Below are 18,917 nucleotides of genomic sequence, written 5' to 3'. Positions count from 1 at the left end.
CCCTTATCGATACAGACACGTCCCCACTCCAATGCCACTTGTCTCCACATGCATATAGCCCTCTCAAAATCTACACTTTTCCCATTTCACCTAGTCGGCCAAAAATGTCATATTTATTGTATCATTTCTTGGCTAGTTGCTAGAGATAAATCAAAGCAGCTAAATAAAATTCACTACAAATTAATCAGAACACCACCATTCACTTGCTAAGACAGGGAACTCAAATTTCAGAGAAAAAATATTTGGAATGTCGACTGATGCAGTTATAGACCCTCACGACAAGATGAGGTCTAGGGATGTTAACAAAGTTGCTAGAGGTGAACAAGCCCCAAGGCCTCCTGCTGATCACCCTATTGTCTCCAAGGCACCACCTCCAACTTCTACTGATCCTAAGCCCAAAAAGGTCTCTTTCTTTGCACAATGGAATTGCATGTCTTGCTAATTTTTTTCTTTGGCTTTTTTTTTTTGGGTCTATTCATGGGTTAAAAATTTTCAGATATCTTTAGTTTTTTTTTGGCATGATTGTGTTTCTTAGGATAGTATTCATGTGTTTTTTTATTGTAATTTTCATGTTTGCTTTGAATTATGTTAATTTGTCGTGTGCATGCACATAGTTCTTGCTATTGAAGTTTATAGAATTAGCAAAATTGCTTGGAGGGGTAATTGTAGATTTTTGGAAATGAATTTTTGAGTTGATGATCCTGAAGAGTTAATGAACTATATATCTGATCTATTAGTACTAAATTGTGTTCAAATTCTTAGCTCTTCACGTCAAATGCTATTGATTTTCGAAAGCGAAATTAAAACCTAAAACTACCTCCAATGTTTAGCTCTTTTTTTTTTTGTAGGAAAAGTGAATAATGAGAAATCTACTTTTCTAAGATTAAAAACTAATTAACCAGGGTCTATGATGAAATATTGCTCATTATTACCAAAGTAAGGTGGAATAATCCCATCACCAAGTTCAAGTTCGAATCCTGTGTCTGACAGTTAGCAATGAGAGGGACGTGAAAAGGGATGGAAAGCTTAAAAAAAAGGTAGAATAGCGAGAAAAGAACTCAGAAAAATGAGAATTAACACCATACATGCGATGCTCTCTCGAATGATGCAGGCAGGGGAGAAGGACGATGTTGAAGACTTAGGGGCTGCACCTGCTGATGATGCTCCTCGCTTCACTAACCAGTTGAGAAACTGTTGCATACGTTACTATGAATTTTACAGGTGAATTTTTCTGTATTATGTAATCTTTCTGCTGTTTTTGCTTTCCATTTAGAAATGTGAAAGCATGAAAGCAAAATTGTGTAAAACATTAACGTACTGTGAGTTGTATAGGTGTATCATGGAGAACGAGGAAGATACATCCAAATGTGACAAGTTTGCTGAGTATTATCGAGCACTATGCCCATATGAATGGGTACGTAATATCTACTATCTGTGTCATCTTATTTCTATTCATGTTTATTGTTAATTTTATACCCTCTTTCTTTCCCTCTTAATTTTTACTGTAATTTGGCTCAATTGTCAGTTTAGTTTCCTTGTCAAGAATTAAAGCGATTGGATTTTGTACATGTTCACAATTGTAGGTTGAGAAGTGGGATGTTGAGAGAGAGCTTGGAATTTTTCCTCAGCCAATTTAGTTTGAACAACAAAGGCTGTTGTCAGTTCGATCTTTGAAGCCAAGGAAGGCATCTCGTCGGTGAATAAAACTCAAGAACTATCATATCTTTTGTTACCAGCAAATGAAGAAAGAAGGTAGAAGGCGAAAAGAAGAAAAAATTATGTTTGTCCCTAGCTTGGAGGTCTCCTTACTGTATGAAGAAAACAATGGAATAATTCCACAAACCTCCCCTAACCTTTTTTATTTGGGATAATTTCACAAACCTCCTCTCCTGAAGTTCATGACAATTGTAGCTAATACCCTTCATGTTTAAAAAAGTGTACCTACCTCATGGTGTAAAATGATAAAAATAACCTTCATGAATTACTCAATTTAACATCTCCATGGAGTGAAGTAATGAATATTTACAATTAAAGTTGACAAACCATTAAAAGAAAGAGAGAAAAGAAAAATGAAGAAGAGCAAGAGTAATAGATTTTCTCTTATCTTAATTATTTAAATCACCTCAATCCAATCTTACCTAATATTGAAGTAATTTCAAAAAAATTTCTAGATTCTTACAAAAATAAGTTTTTTACTCAACTAGTGTTCACGATTTTTTTTCATGTGAATATTGTTTTTTCTAAGGGAAAAGAAATGAATTTGATAGATAGTTTTCTTAAAGTATGTGGCAGTATATTAAGTTTAAAATTACAAAGGAGTATTATTTCTTGGGAAAATCATCTAAGGTCAATATAGGATTATCATGGGGATATTTTGTCTACATCAATAAAAGAGCCCTAAACCATTTTTCCAAGAGAGGTTTTAACTTTTTTAAGGGTACTTCTTCAATCATTATAAACCTCAGGAGGTTTATGCATTATTCCTTTTATTTTGCATTAATTTTAGGACAAGTTAAGGCTTGTCAGCTCATGATGGGGCAAAAAAAAAAGGGATAATTTTAGAAACCTCTCCTGAGGTTTTTGACAATTTCACTAGCCTCTTCTGAAATTTATAAAATTGCACAAACTTCCCCTAAAATTAAGATTTTGATAACAAAATTAGCACAATTAGAAAAAATAACATTAAAAAGTACTTTAATGATAGAGATGAACTTTTTATTTCATAAATACCCTTTATGCATGTATATAAGTTGTATTAATAAAAGAATAAAAATAATTAAAAATTAAAAACAATTAATATATAAATTTTATCATTCAAAAAGTTCACATTTAATAAATTAGACGGCACAAATAAGCAATAAAACTACACTAATGATCACAATATTCAACAAAACAAACTAGTCACCTCTTTTGACATAATGTTTATTATGATTCTTGTAATTTTGAACAGAAAAAATTTTTGAATTTTGTTTTTCTTTTTCCTCCATTCTCCTTTACTAATATGTGTTTGCTATGAATCCATATGTATTTTTTTTTTAGTATAGGTGGAATGATTTGAATTTAAGACTTTTTACTTATACTTCCTCTTCGAACCATTCAATCCATTCCTCCCCCACTGAAAGTCGCTTATAATAAAAGTCGTTTTTGCTTAAAGAGAAAGGCAAAGACATTTCCAGGTAGAAAGATGGTAACCAGTTTTAGCTTTCAAGGTTGGAGGTTGCAATTTTGCTAAAAAGAAAAGAAAAAACCTACATCCTAAAATAATTAAATAAAATTCTTTCAAACATTACACAAGAGAGTCCTAACTTCTACCCCAAAAAAAAAAGAAAAGAAAAGAAGATAGTCCTAAATAATAAATTTCATAAAAGTAATTACCCTTTGCTTTAATAATCACACCAAATTTAAAAAGGTTTAAGGAAAATACTAACATAAACTAGTTCTTCATTTAATTAAAAAGCCTGATAGTATTCGAGAATCTTATTCTTTATTTTAATTAGACTCTGGATTTAATAGTAATAATTAAATGAAGTGGTATGAAAATAATTATGAACCCAACCTTATACATTGTGAAAATAAGAAAATAATATTTTTACTAATATTTATTTTAGGGAAAAAAGAGAGTCACTCCATAACAATGACAAAATTGAAACAGTGAGCTGTGACGGGGCCGGGGAAACCCAAGCATTATTACTGCGCTTGTTCGTTTCCGGAGAAACGAAAGAGCTAAAAAAGAACGTAGAGCCCAGGATTGGAATGGTAAAGATTCCAGATTTGGGAAATGGGGAAATGAAGAAAAGAGAATAGCAGAATTAAACCGGAATTGGAAAAAAAAAAACAGTGACTTTTCAGCAAAATCGGCTACCGGCGTACGTATTTGCTTGACAATTGAGGGAATCCTTCGATTTTTCAACAGTTCCTTCTTCACCCCTGCAGCCTCCATTCAGCACCGCCGGATTCCGCCAGTGTTACTGCACCACCGGTGAGAAAAGGTACGTCTTGGATCTCTTCCCTCCAAAATTACTTCCCCCCCAACGTCCTCCTGCTCTTTCTGATCTTCGTTGATCTCTTTCACCTCCTAACCGATCCCCAATTTGATCATTCGTTTTCTCCTCAATTCCAGTTAGAAATTGATCGTTGTGGTTATACTTTACTTTCTTGTAGGATTCACACGTTAACAATTGTAACCGGTGGGCGAGGTAAGTGTTTTTTTTTTGGGGTCCTATTACTTTGGATTAATTATTAGGACCTGCTTTGATTTTAGTTCTGTTGAAATTCGTTTGAGTTTTTTTCTGCTATATGCAACTATTTTTCTTCTATAGTAAATTCCTGGTATAACATAGTGCATAATGCAAGTTAGGTAGTATTTGATGTTCTAATTCCCTCAGTGGTTTCTCTGGGGTGTATAAATGTCTGCAATGTTGTGTCAAGTGGTAATAATTGAGTTTTTTCGCACTGTAATCTCAGTAGGTCTTTTGCCATGTTCTGTTAGGTAATCCAAAACGGGGATGTAAGAAAACCTTACCTCATATGTAACCGTGTCTCTGATACTCAAGGCATTGAAAAATAGTGTATTCTGTGCTTTTCCATTAATTTCTTCAACTTAGCAGTATCATTAGGACATCAAACTGCAAATTTCCTGCTAGAAGTTCAGCTCTTGCATAAGGATACCACTTTCAGCTTAACACGTCTTGCTTGATCTTGTGGATTCTCTTCCTTGGTTCATAAACTTCATCTGTTCTTGTTAGAAATGCTTGTGTTGCGGTACTCCATTCTTCATGAGTTTTGTCAGCCTGGAGATAACCACAACTAATAGGGTATTGCATTTAACTAATGAAGACATGCATGGGGAGCTTTCTCAGAAACCCAAACTAAAAGCTGGATTGGGACTAGCCTTATCAACAAACTATGATTATGTGTACTTGTATCATCGCTTGAGTCTTAGACCAAGTAATAAACGCTGTCTATTTTCTCGGGATGCTATGAAGGGATGAAATATTTAGTTTGGTCCCCAAATGACCCATATATTTGTTTCGTCCTTGTTTGGGTTGAGCTAGCCTATACTCAATATGGTTAGATTCCAAAACCACTCTTGCTAAGGGGGATATCTGCACATTTGGGTCGTATATCTTGAGTTCCTCAATTGTGCTACTTGTGTTTCATCCTGATCAAGTGTGATACCAAGTTTTGAATCTAAGACCTAATATGAAGCAATGGGGACAAAGCAAGAGGGAAGATGGATTCCCTGGTGAAAATGGGATGAAGAAAATGAGGATCTAGTATTAAAGGTCTCTACTAATAGTTGCTTGTATACTCTTTTGCATTAGATGAAAGAAAGTAGAGATGGTACCAGGACTGCTAGAACATCTACAAAATCTTCATCTGCCGACTCCTATCCACTTGTTCTAGACATTGATGACTTCAAGGTGACTTCTCAAACATCACTTCATTGAGTGGTTGCGTGTGTGTCCACATAAGGAGCTAACAAGGGCCAGCACCATGCTTATTATGGTATGCAGGGGGACTTCTCTTTTGATGCCTTGTTCGGCAACTTAGTTAATGAGCTGCTGCCTTCTTATCAAGAAGAGGATGCAGATTCAGCAGAGAGCCATAGCAATATCACTGCTAATGATCTTTTGCCAAATGGGAGCTCACGACTTCCATCAGATGCAGGAAAGTCGAGTCCGATGTTTCCTGAGGTTGATGCTCTACTGTCTTTGTTCAAGAATTCCTGTACACAGTTGATTGATCTTAGAAAGCAGGTAGTGGGTCTGAACCAGTGGATATACTTTTGCTTTGTCATCTATCACAATCTGTTTAATATCTTTTCCTCCTCTCTTTAAAGATTGATGGGAAACTGCACAATCTTAAGAAAGAAGTTTCTGTCCAAGACTCTAAGCACCGCAAGACACTTGGTGAGGTTAGTTTTCCTGGATACCTTAAGTAAGACTTCACAATTTGCTATATTCTGGTGGATGTATATGCTAGTTAAGTACTTTGGGTCTATTTGTTTCTGTTGGGAAAAGTAAATATGATTAGTTTAGACAGGCAAACCACTCACAATTTCGAAGTCCTTTTTGATACTTTTAAATCTGCAGAGGGAAAGGAAAGTTTTTATAACCACTAGCTTAAGATGAAAGCTAGCTGACTGGAAGCTCTTAATTTTAAATTTTAACAGGAGAATTAATTTTTCAAAAGGAAAAAAAAAAGAATTTTCATATGTCCCTTATAATGAGAAAGCCATACACGTAGGAGGTCTAGGGCAATTTTTAGGATGGCACGCCATATGCTTCCCTTGTCTTTTCTCAGTAAAGCAAATTCATCTTTATTCTTCTCAATTGGCTTCTCTTTACTTCTTTACAGCCCTAGCCTTTTCCCTATCAGTATGAATGTTTGGTACTCTCTTTTTTTATGTTAACATTTATTGAGTGCTATCACAAACACATATGGATTCCATTTCTTTTCACAAATTGCAGCTCGAGAAAGGTGTGGATGGCTTGTTTAATAGTTTTGCTAGGTTGGATTCACGGATATCTAGTGTTGGGCAAACTGCAGCAAAAATCGGTGACCACTTACAGGTAATGTCTGCCTTATGCTTTATTACCTTATTTGGTTGTTTTTGCTCATTTTTTCAAAAAACTATCTGAGTGGACTTTTCCAGTTCTGAGTAGCTAAGATTCTGTAATATTTACTGCCCTACCAAGTTGGTACAACTAGATTGGTTTCATGGTGTCTACATGTTTTGATTTGGGGATGCTCTTTTGTCAGAGTGCAGATGCTCAGCGTGAAACTGCTAGTCAGACAATAGAGCTCATAAAGGTGTCTATTTAGTTTATTTCAATTTTTTGTTTCTATTACTTGAATCATTTGTCTGCCATTGCTTATAAAACCTTAACAAAGTCTCGTTGATTCTCATACTGCAGTATTTAATGGAGTTCAATAGTAGTCCGGGAGACCTGATGGAGCTTTCTCCTCTCTTCTCTGATGACAGCCGTGTTGCTGAAGCTGCTTCTATTGCACAGAAATTAAGTAAGATTACCAAATGCTGATGAACCTATTACTTCATTAAATTCTGCATAATAGTTTACTTGACTATTTGATCAGCAAAGTCATCCAGAATTTGTTACGTTGACTTAAATTTTAGTGTTCAAACTACTTACTTACTAGCTGTGCCTTTGAATGTTTTCTTTGTTCTTTGAACTTTTTGGTTAGTGGTTGGAACTTATTTCCCTGAAGCCAGGTCCTATACAAAAATTTATCCTGTTGAGAACTTGTCATCATTTTTCTTTCACATTACAATATTGTTTGATCAAGACACCTTTGGTGTAAGTATATTATTATGAAGGTTATAGAATACAAGAGATGCATCAAGGGGTTGAGACAATAGTTTTGGAGGTTGACACGATAGTTTTGACTATGTTAAACTGTGTTGTAGTCCTTTATGCCTCTGCCTGACCCAGGCCAAGCGCCATTTGCCTCACCATGTCTTATACTAAAAATAGGTTAACTGACACGGCAATATGGAGAAAACTGTCTTGACGAAAGTATTGGTTCCCCAGGTTCCTGCTTTTCTTTTCTTTTTCTTTTTCTTTTTTTTCCTTTTTCTCTTTTTCCTGCTGTGGGGTGACCCCTCCCTAATGAAGTCCACTTTTCTTAAATGGGTGGTACTGCCCCATCCTATTCCTGCGTGAATGTTTTGCGTGGCACCAGAAATGCTGCTTGGTTGTTTGTCATGATCTGGATGTATTTTTCTTTCCAATCTCGTCTTGGTTTCTGTTTTTGATTTGTCATGTTTGTCTCTTTTAGTTTGTGCTCATTTGAATATGCATGTTTTATGGACCATAGAATCCACCGTTCATATTATTAACTTGCTCGAGGGAAATTCTAATAAGTAATCAGTTTAGAGTTCTTCAAAATCATCCCTTGGTGTCAGACCCTGCAACTTAAATAATTGTTGTGAAATATGTTTCTGACTCCGATATTAGCGAAGACAACATTGGTTCAGACGAGCTGTTTTAGAAGAATGTTAGCTAATGTGTGCATTTTTTAGGCTTACCATACATGTATAGTATCTGTTTTTATCTAGTGTTAATTTATTAAATATTCTTACCTATTTCTGAATTCGAGACTCGCTTTCTATGTTGAATGAAAGAGATAGGAAGACAGATAGAGTGAGTTTTTTGTTTTTGGTCTTAAAACAGTGATCTGAGGATCCCATCTCGGGGTTTTATACTGCTAGATAAGTAAAGATCATTTGGAAACTCCTTTGGAGTTTTTTGAGTGTATGATGTAATTTGTGGATATGCATGTTTCATGTTAGGGTCATTTGCTGAGGAAGATATAGGAAGACAAGTAGTCACTGTCCCATCAGTTGTGGGGAATGCAACAGCAAGCAGAGGACTGGAAGTTGCAGTGGCCAATCTTCAAGAATATTGTAATGGTTAGTGTTTAATATGGTGCTCTTACACCTACTTGTTCTAATAGAACTTGTTTGATGTGATGGAATTTTTAGCCAAATTGTTTATGCTAACATTATTAAACTGTCTGCTAACCGTCCTGAATGTTAATGCCCCTAAATGAGAAACTGAGGATTCTGGCTTCAGGAGAAATCGAAGACAGTTTGATGGTTGACTTTCAGATATCATCTAGCTTAGGGTGTTATTAGTGTGCAAATGCAATTTCTCTGTTAAAGTAGTATTTTTTTTAGGGTAAAGTTCCAAAATTCAATCCTAGAGGCAAACTGTTTGAGAAATTTGCCAATTTTAGTTTTGTTTTTCTTTTACGAATAAATGGTCTTTCTTGTTTGTGTCTGAAAGTAGTAGGCAGATAGATGGTATTAGGGATGCTGTCTATGTGCATCGAGATTACCAAAAAAGAATGTGGAGTGTATGTTGAGAATAAGTTTCTAGTAGCTTAATTGGATGACAACGAAAGTATCTTGAGAAGATGTGACAGAAGCAAGCGTGAACGTTGGTTTGATTCCCAACTCCACGACAAAATGATTTAAATTGAGGCTGTCAACGACATTTAGATATTTGTTGAAGCACAACAATGTGCTTCAGTGTGCTTCCACGTGTGAAGTAATATTGGTTTGTAAGTGCCAAAGCACTAGGAAAAAGTTCTACATGGCACAATAATGCGACCATCTAAGATTTTGGGAATAAAATAGTAGAAAGAGAATTAAAAGTCGTTGTCTCATAGGGCAGAAAAACAGTGAAGGATTTTTCAAACAGTCTATTTAAATTTGCAATTTGATTATAGATTCTTTCCATGTCTAGTTTTGTGCCAAATATGTGCTTTAATGCCCTGCAGAATTGGAGAACAGATTATTGTCCCGATTCGATGCAGCATCACAAAAAAGGGATTTGTCTACGATGGCTGAGTGTGCCAAAATTTTGTCACAGGTAAATGGTGCTAATTTTTCCTGATATACCTGATGATTACTTAGTTCTTTCTGCTTTTCGTTTGCAACCTCCTGTACTTTTTCTCCAGTAGGTAGTGGTGCTTAATTGACATGGCATGAGAAATAGACTACATAAGCAGCAAACAGGCCTGATGTTCCAATCAGCCATTGAACAGTGGGCTTCTTTAATGAATGTAACCCGCATTGGACAGATTACTGTCTAGGGCCTAAGTGCAAATAGCATGGGCTCTCATCCAACACGTTCAAGCACCATTTACAGGATGTGTTGATTTTTGGGATTGTTTCTTGATCCAACATGTTTAGGGAGCGTGTGTACATGATGTGTTGATTTGTAGTATTATCTCTTGGTCCCTTAAATACCTCTTAAGCTCTGACAAAGGTACGGGTGTAGCTAAAGCTACATAGCCATAAATCCAGGCTACCTGCCTGATGGAAATGAAATTTTTTGGCATAATATGGTCCATTCTAGGTCATTGGTAGCGAATCTATGAAAGAGTTGTGACATTGCACAGGGCGGTGGCCTTATTTACCTGGTGGTTGGAGCAAATATTCAAGCGGTCCTACTGTGTGGGTTTACAACATTATGTCGAGGGAGATATTCCTAGAGTGTCTCGCTTTCCTTGTGTCTTATTTGTGCATCTTACAGGAATCTTTGGACAAGAAACGAGAAAAAGAACAAAGGGATTGGTACCTTTCATTTCATTTTGGCTACTTTCCCATTTATGCTGAGTTTTCGGTATTGGCAAAATAATAGCTGATCTATCCTGCTCAATATGAACACCTTTTTCAAGCTGTCCTTTGCACCTTCCTAACCATTTCTTACTGCCTCTCTTTATGGAGTCACTTTCTCTTGGATACTTTTTTGGTCCTATAATGCACTACCTACATGCACCAAACCTCCACTCTTGCACTTTCCTGTACAATATATTTTGGTGCACCTTACAGCTCCATACGTTTTTTAACCAAACAAACATAATATAAGAAAATAAGCAGGGAAAGCAATGAAAACATATAATGGACATAAACTTAACAACATATATCTTTCCTTCCATCTTTTGTCTGGTTTTTTTATTTTTGATTTTCTTACTTTGCTTTTGTTTGATGTGTGGTTTGTGGGAACCAGTTGAACTGCTTGTAACCTGCTCTGTTTTTAATTTAGATATTTTTTTCCCATAATTTCTAAGGAATAAGATTTTGGTTTTCATGGATATGAAGTACTGATATTGTATCTGTCAGTTAGATTAAAATTGTCTGTCAACTGTTCTTGAGACAGCATTTCCGGCAGGAAGAGATAAATTTATAGTAAAATCTTGTCCAAATGTTCCTCCTCTTTTTTTTTTTGGTGCTGTTGATGAACTTAAAATGGCATGCAGTTCAACAGGGGTACTAGTGCTATGCAACACTATGTGGGACTTCGTCCAATGTTTGATTTGGAGGTTGTGAATGAAGATGCCAGATTAGTTCTTGGTGACCAGGGTTCCCAGCCTAGTCCTAGTAATGTTGCACGTGGCCTTTCTTCGTTGTACAAAGAAATCACTGGTATGGAATAACCGCTCTCGACATAATGCTAGTTAAGTTTTTAGGTAACTTCCATCTGATGTGGTCACAACCACTTACAGATATGGTGCGCAAAGAAGCTGCTACCATTACTGCTGTGTTTCCTTCTCCAAATGATGTCATGTCAATATTGGTTCAGGTTTGATATCCTCCTCTTCTGGCTATTCTTCTAACCTTATGGTGTCCTCTCTCTAGGATACAGAGTTTGTGTTTCTGGAAGTTTGGCCTTCACTTCTATCAAGAGAAGTGACCAACCATTTATTGACTCTATCAATGAAATGCACAGCGCTTTTCATTACTGATTGTCCATAATAGATTGGACTCCAGCATTAGTGCATCTTATTTAAATTCATGTAGCAAGTTCATGTAAGCAGGAGATATAGCCTATTCAAATAGTATTTCATTTCTATTCTTGTCTGCAGCGTGTATTGGAGGACCGAGTTCCGAAACTTCTTGAGAAACTTTTGGACAAACCATCTCTTGTTAATTCACCTGCCATGGAAGAAGGTGGACTTATATTAGTGAGTCAACTACTTGATTTACTATCTCTAATCACCTAGTTGAATTTAGAATGGCTCAGAGTTGACCTCCTTTTTTTTTTATTTGCCTGGGAATTCAGTATCTGAGATTACTAGCAGTTGCATATGAGAAGACACAGGAGCTGGCAAGGGACTTGCGTGGTGTGGGATGTGGTGACTTGGATGTTGAAGGTACAAACACTTGCACACTTACCACTTCTACTTGAGACCACACTCATTTAAACCAGGTCTGGTTAAATTCTAAGCTGTTTATGGGGCAATATGAGCACAAGGCACTGTTGCTGATCGAGTTCTAGTGGTTTTCCTAGTGATCTAGCAAACTATTTTCTTTCAAAAAACTTGTTTTTTCGTGTTTGACTTTACTAGTATGCTGAATGACTAAACTCTAGTAGGTCATTGGTTTACTCTCTTTCGGTTCATGTTCGTCCTTGGCTTTTCTTTATTTGATCCTACTAGCAGCTGAGCAACATAGTTTCCAACTGTAGCCAAGAATTTTTAGTAGCAATAAGGCCAATTCCATTCTCATAGCCATGCCCACTCAAAATTTGGCTGGACAAATTTGGCTATTGGATTAGGCCCTAAGGGGAAATAGAAGATAATTCCCATTTGGGTTTAAGATACAATGGATCATTGGTTGAACTTATTTTAGTTTTTTCCTTTTGGTAGTTATGGAACTTTAAGGTAAATTTTCGAGTTCGTGGACTGAGCCAGTTTTATTTTTTATTACAGGCCTAACAGAATCTCTGTTTCTGCCCCACATAGATATCTATATCGAATATGAGCAAGCCTCTCTCAGACAACTCTACAAGACCAAGGTATGGACCACTGTGTTTGTCTGTGTGTGTGCACATATGTCTTTCTGTCTATTGCTCATGCAGTGTTTCTGGAATATCCCATTTTACTCTTTGTTTTCATGCATCTATATAATGCAACTACTGTTTGTGTTGCATAGTTGGAGGAACTACATGCTGAATGTCAGCAATCATCTGAATCAACTGGGACAATTGGACGCACAAAAGGAGCTTCAATTGCTTCTACCCACCAGCAGATATCTGTTACTGTGGTGACAGAGTTTGTGCGGTGGAATGAAGAAGCCATATCAAGGTGTAATTTGTTTGCCCCACAGGTACTAACCACCTGCAGGTGGGCACCTCATGTTTTTATCATCTAATTGCCACTGGCATCTCACACTGCTTAGCCAAGATCAGACACAACCACATACCAGCACTTGCAAGGGACTTGTGCCTGTACTGTTGTTAAGGACACTCTAGCTTTGATACGTTTGACCTATATGGTGCTAAGTCTAGGGCACTATGAAACTTTATCTAAAGATTACCATGTACTTTACAGTCTTCTTTAGAATCACCTAAGCAAGGGGAACCCCTCTTGTGACTTTGTGGAAATGACACATCAGCAGTTGTTGTTTTGTTGTCGTGGTTGTTGATGGTTTACTGGTTATCTTGCAGCCTGCAGCACTTGCAGCTAATGTCAGAGCTGTTTTCACATGCCTTCTTGACCAAGTATGCTTTCTGATTTCCTTTTACGCTTCTTGATATTTTCTGGTCATGATCATTAGAGTTTCCTTTGTAACAAGGGTGTATTATGCTCTCCTGTATTTTGGGTAGGTGAGTATATACATAACTGAAGGACTTGAAAGGGCTAGAGATAGTCTTACTGAAGCAGCTGCTTTAAGGGAAAGGTTTGTAATTGGAACAAGTGTTAGTCGAAGAGTTGCTGCTGCTGCTGCTTCTGCTGTAATTACTTGAGCTCTTTCCTTTTGTGGTATAGTTATACTAGTTATATATCTCGGAAAGTTATTGCTGCTCAATTTCTAAGTTGGACTGGTGACACAAAACATTGATTGTAATAGGCCGAAGCAGCTGCTGCTGCTGGTGAAAGCAGTTTCAGATCTTTCATGGTGGCTGTGCAACGTTGTGGAAGCAGTGTGGCCATTGTCCAGCAAGTATGTTCGATTGTTGCCAGTAGTATCAGATTCTAAATCTTCTTTCTGCAAGCATGTTTGTTGAACTAATTCTTCCCATGCAGTATTTTGCGAACTCTATTTCCAGGCTTTTATTACCAGTGGAAGGTGCTCATGCCGCTTCTTGTGAAGAAATGGCAACAGCTATGTCAAGTGCAGAGGGTGCAGTACATAAAGGGCTACAGCAATGTATTGAAACAGTCATGGCTGAGGTCTGTAGTTGATATTCCTTAACTAAATGTGGAGCATAATTGATGTAGCTGCTGAAGCTGAAAGAACTAGTTTGTTTGACATGCTATCTGAGATGAGCTTAATTGACTCAAATAGATTGTCCTAGTTGTCTCGTTGTCCATTTTTAAATTAATATCCACTTTGCAGAAATTGGAACTTCTACAGTTTAAAATGATGAGTTCATTAGGTTTATGTGGGTCCATTTGTGTTGTCTCTTTTGGGTGTTTGTCTAAAATTTTACTGTAGCTTAGTGCAGTTCTTTTGGGCGTTTGTCGAGAACACTTTTTTGTTTTCTCTCTCTCTCTCTCTTTTTAATACCCTGCTCTTCCTCCTTCCCACCACCAGCAGCCACCCTTCTACTCCCGTTCCCCACCTGCCACCACTCCTCTCCCCTCTTCTCCTCTCCATCCCTCCCTCCTCCTTACCTTCTTCTCCTACCCCAATCCCAGTACCCCCCCCCCCTCTCTCTGTTTTCCATCACCTTCTTCCCCTCCCCATCTCCCCTCCTTCCTACAATGGAGAGGAGAAGGGATGAGAGGAAAGGGGGAGGGGTGGGGGAGAAGGTGATGGAGAAGAGAGAAGGGCAGCGAGAAAGGAGGAGGGAGTAGTGGTTGTACTTTTTTTTTAACGTGTTTTAGGAAAATTTTTGGTGTTTTAGGTTGTTTTTAATAAGTTACTGTAGGTGGTGTTATGGCAAAAATTTGTCTTTCTAAGACACCCTTAAAATAGGTGTGACAAACAGAGCCTATATCTTCTTTAATAGTTTAAACATGCATAAGGGTAGCTTGCGGCCACATGTGTTCCTCCCTTTTTAGTTTATATTTGAATCTGCTATGGTCATCAAAATAATCCTTACAAACAACAATAAAGAAAGTAAAGCACATATATTATCAATTTAAGAAGATCAAGCAGAATATGACATACTTTAGCACCTGATTTGTAAACTTACTTATTTTGTTGAGAAATTATTTTTATTTAAATCCCAAACAGAGACTAATTTGCCAGTTATAGATGATGTTTCTACTTTTATTGAGCTTGACTTTATCTGTCTTTTCAGTTATCACATTTTTTAACTCTAGCTGTGAAGCTTTATGGTGAATCAAAATCATTAAAACTATTCAACATTAGTCATGAAGGTACTTCGCCTTTAAAACTCTTATCAGGTGGAGCGGTTACTATCAGCTGAGCAAAAAGCAACAGATTATCGGTCACCTGATGATGGGATTGCTCCTGATCATCGGCCAACAAATGCCTGCACGAGGTTTGTGGAACTTGCTAATACTTGCTGTGTTTGTTTGAATACCCTTCCATTTTTTTCTCTGAATAACTGAAGTTCGGACATCTCCTCCTTTTTCTAGAGTGGTGGCCTACCTTTCACGAGTGCTTGAAGCTGCATTCACTGCGCTAGAAGGTCTTAACAAGCAATCTTTCCTGACTGAACTTGTACGGAAAATTTCCTTTCCCCTTTATCATACTTTTAAGTCCTGATTCTCATGGCTGTCTTGCCCAGAAACAATAGACGTGAACAGTTGCACCTGTGTGATTTTTTCCATTATCTTTGGTTAAAATTTTCAAGTTGCTCAAAATAAATTTTGTCCTTCAGAATATCCCTGTTTTCCCTGCATGGTCAGCCAATTCTTCTTCACTTTTGCCAGTTACTTAGGAAAAAAATCTGAGATGCAACTGTGAGCGGAAGTTAATAGTTGATGAAAGCCACAGGTGGTAATATGGTTTTGAAACATTTGGCTCTATGCAATAGTAAAGTGTGCCTGATGAAACTTGGAGGGGTGAGAATTGATAGATGGAAGTAGGTTTTCGGTGTTAGGCCAGGCTATGCTATGGCTGTAGCTTTTTTTTTTTTTGTGAAAAGTCAACTTTCAGTACTGTAAACAATGTTACAAAAGTGTGGAGTAACTGGAGCAAATGCCCCAAAGTTAAAAACTGTCACACTCACAGCTGGAAGGTTTGAAACCGTTCCTTATCTTGGTTAATGCATAAAGCCTAATCTCTAATCTCCTATGGCTGTAGCTGAGCATACATTTTTCGTAGCGCTATATAGTAGCAAAGTGTGTGTGTGTCTGTGTAGCTATGTATAAATATGTATGCATCTATGCATAATACTAGCAGCCTATCTTATAGAAATGAAAGATGACATCTTGAATAGATTGAAATTTCCATCCTCTGCCCATAATGGTGATGATATGCACTTTGTGTTGAGTGATCCTTCTCAAATTACAATTAAAAAAAAAAAAAACTTTTTCTTCGCATGCTTATTCCTTAGAATTGATGTCCTGACATGGTTGTATTTGGCATCTTTGTCGTGTTGTAGGGAAATCGCTTGCACAAGGGTCTGCTTAATCATTGGCAGAAGTTTACTTTTAATCCTAGGTAATCTTTGCCCTGATATGCTATTGGGTTTTTTTTAAAAAAAAAAAATTTAAGAATCCACTTTATATGTGCAACTCTTCTCTCCGGCAACAGATGTCTTCTTTTTTGTGTGTGTCTAATGGTGTTTATATGGTAGTGTATTTCTTCATTCCATGTGTTTTCATATGTTTATTTTTAAATAGAGGACACGATGCACATCTCATTGCAAACACAACTTATATATTCAAGCCTCTGTTATTATAGGAAATTGCATTTATTGCACAAGGAAAATGTATGTTAAAGAAGTGCAAAAATGTTTAGATATTATCTGCCCCATCCTTTTTTTTTTAAATGTTTGAATTTGTAGAATAATTCGCGAAAATGGTATCTGTACATGGTAAATGATAAACTGTCAGGAAAATATTAAATGAGTATTTCCTCATCATTTTGAGATAAAAATAAGTACATAATCATTATAGAGATGGTTAAGGATTTTTAATTGAATGGGGCCCCTGTTTTCATGGATAGCTTACCAATTTCCTTTGGTTTCTCTTCATTAGTGGAGGATTGCGATTAAAGCGTGATATAACAGAGTATGGGGAGTTTGTCCGCAGTTTCAATGCTCCTCCAGTTGACGAGAAATTTGAGTTGCTCGGCATGTGAGTTGCAGATGTCTCTCATTGATGTACCTATAGACCACCTATTTTAATTACTTATCCAATTTGACTAATGAAAAGTTTTCTCACCAGCATGGCAAATGTCTTTATCGTTGCTCCTGAAAGCCTGTCCAGTCTATTTGAGGGAACCCCGAGTATTAGAAAAGATGCACAAAGGTAATTGTGATAGGATATTTTATGTTTTGAATGTGATATAACCACTTTGCTGCAAATGTTCCCAGGTATATTAGAATTCTAGGTGCAATTTGATTTTCTTTGAAGGTATATGTGAGATGATGATAACTATTAAATTTGTATACTAACATTGTTGGGTTGCTGCATGTACTTGGGTCTAATGTGCAAGTGTTTCTTTAGTGCGGTGTTGTTTTACATCATAGAAAAAGTTTGATTATCAATGCCGTGTCCACATATTCTTTTAGTGTTATGAATCATGTTACAAGATCGACTTATAAATTGGATGGGTTCTCAGGTTTATTCAACTTAGAGATGACTACAAGAGTGCAAAACTTGCTTCTAGACTGAGCTCCTTGTGGGCTGGCTCCAATTGAAACAACATGCAAGCTCAAGGCGAAATGAACTACTACTCCTCTGAATGGTGAAACTCATTGGCAGATGTATCTATCACCCGTGCAACAAAGAAATTTTCTGAGACAGATTGCAGAAATATTCGTGTCTAGAGTCCACTATATTCCTGTTTCTTTCTTCTCTTTTATTTGACTTATGGATATGGTATCGTGGTAGAGTGTATATTGATGAACTGTTGTAGTTTTAGCTAGATTCTATTTGTTTTTCCTGTTCTGATTATTGTAGAGATGGAGGTACGCGACGGGTGATTCCATTGTTGTTGATGAATGGCCATGAGAGCTTGTTTTGTAAGTGGTGTTTGTAGTGGAATTGGGAATTTCCATCCATCCATCCTTAATTCCCTTCATTTTAAGTTTGTCAATATCAGATAAATTCTTTATTCTCTTGGATTAGTTAATTACGTGTAAGCGTTTTTTTTTATTTTTTCAAGGTTTTTGTTCAGGGTGATAAATGTAGGTGAAGTTAAGAATCAAGCAAATAGATCCATTCCTTCCATTGGCCATTAGCTCATAGTAGAAGTAAAACAGTAGAAAATGTGAATGCCAGTCTTTTCTGAATATCTTATGGCACTATGAAATGTAGGCATAGCTATAACAATTTGTAGTTGTGGTAAACGATAAAAATACAAAAGAATCTGACAAGGTGAAAAGTTACTTTTCGCTTTTTTGTCAGAAGACCTCGTGTGAGGCTTTGCCCAAGACGTGGTTCCTGGCGATACCTAAAACCGGATCCATTGGAAAAAAGGGTTATATTGTTGTGTGCTCAACTGTTTTTAATATCTTAATGTTAGATTTTTTGAACCTAAAGAGTTAAATAAGGTCATAATATATCGTTCAGATGTTTCTAACCAAAACTTGGGATTCTGACTCGTCCGGTCCGTCTGTTCCCCCATTGCCACAATTCGCTTGTAAACAGAGAACTTTGCACGATGGAGGGGAATGAGAACCACAAAAAATAACTTTCATTACAAAAGCAAAATGGATAATTTGGCTGTAATCAAAGCAAATACTACAAAATAGGTGTTGCATGTATGCAAAAATTTTAATAGCCGTAATTCGTGATTGAAATTGCTTCATTATGAATCTCAAGCGTCAAATTGATTTTGCATGAATTTTCTCCTCATTACCATTTTCAATATTTAAGAATTTGCCTTTATCTCGCACGCTTTATATGTCATAAAGTGTAACAACACTATATTATTTTTTTCAAAGACAATTCCTAGAAAATGCACCAAAAGCAATCAAACTTAATTTTATGTTGGATTAATTACATTTATCCTACGGCTGTCAACGGATCGGGTTTAGATCCGGATCTGATAATTTTTTTCTGGTACGGGATACCCGGATTCAGATCCGTTTATTCTAACAAAAAAGTGAGTTGAATACGGAATATAGGATTCCGACTCGTATCCGACCCGGACCCGCACAATATATTAATAATTATAAAAAATAAATATTTCTAAATACATTCTTTTACCAAATTAACAATTTAGTAATGACCTTATAGATTGATTTGTGGTTAATTTTGAATTGATTATTACGAGTTATTTGTGATTTAGT

General features: G+C 36.6%; 2 protein-coding genes across 3 annotated transcripts; both read left to right on the top strand.

Moving 5' to 3' along the window:
• The first annotated feature begins 155 nt into the window (after positions 1 to 155).
• Positions 156 to 1,861, top strand: LOC113781627 (cytochrome c oxidase subunit 6b-3-like). Its single transcript, XM_027327588.1, has 4 exons — positions 156 to 403; positions 1,112 to 1,221; positions 1,333 to 1,414; positions 1,584 to 1,861. Exons 1-4 carry the CDS (start codon positions 248 to 250, stop codon positions 1,635 to 1,637), a joined length of 402 nt encoding a protein of 133 aa, XP_027183389.1. The 5' UTR covers positions 156 to 247; the 3' UTR covers positions 1,638 to 1,861.
• Positions 1,862 to 3,677: 1,816 nt separating this feature from the next.
• On the top strand, positions 3,678 to 17,714 carry LOC113779682 (exocyst complex component SEC10b). Of its 2 annotated transcripts, none has more exons than XM_027325365.1 (26): positions 3,678 to 3,986; positions 4,160 to 4,196; positions 5,325 to 5,423; positions 5,517 to 5,759; positions 5,843 to 5,917; positions 6,474 to 6,575; positions 6,766 to 6,816; positions 6,921 to 7,026; positions 8,318 to 8,437; positions 9,310 to 9,401; positions 10,795 to 10,960; positions 11,041 to 11,117; positions 11,401 to 11,499; positions 11,598 to 11,688; positions 12,247 to 12,332; positions 12,470 to 12,643; positions 12,984 to 13,037; positions 13,143 to 13,271; positions 13,388 to 13,480; positions 13,564 to 13,710; positions 14,893 to 14,990; positions 15,088 to 15,172; positions 16,059 to 16,117; positions 16,657 to 16,755; positions 16,846 to 16,929; positions 17,243 to 17,714. In XM_027325365.1, the coding sequence occupies exons 3-26, from the start codon at positions 5,325 to 5,327 to the stop codon at positions 17,319 to 17,321; spliced, it is 2,508 nt and encodes an 835-aa protein (XP_027181166.1). In that variant the 5' UTR covers positions 3,678 to 3,986; positions 4,160 to 4,196; the 3' UTR covers positions 17,322 to 17,714. The 2 variants fall into 2 exon arrangements, with proteins under 2 accessions (XP_027181166.1, XP_027181165.1); XM_027325364.1 differs by having other exon boundaries at positions 3,678 to 3,989; positions 4,162 to 4,196.
• The last annotated feature ends 1,203 nt before the right edge of the window (positions 17,715 to 18,917 follow it).

Source organism: Coffea eugenioides, chromosome 8, assembly GCF_003713205.1.
Source record: "Coffea eugenioides isolate CCC68of chromosome 8, Ceug_1.0, whole genome shotgun sequence".
In the NCBI taxonomy this organism is placed as follows: domain Eukaryota; kingdom Viridiplantae; phylum Streptophyta; class Magnoliopsida; order Gentianales; family Rubiaceae; genus Coffea; species Coffea eugenioides.
The sequence above is the reverse complement of the archived record's forward strand: the minus strand, read 5'-3'. Positions and strand labels throughout refer to the sequence as shown.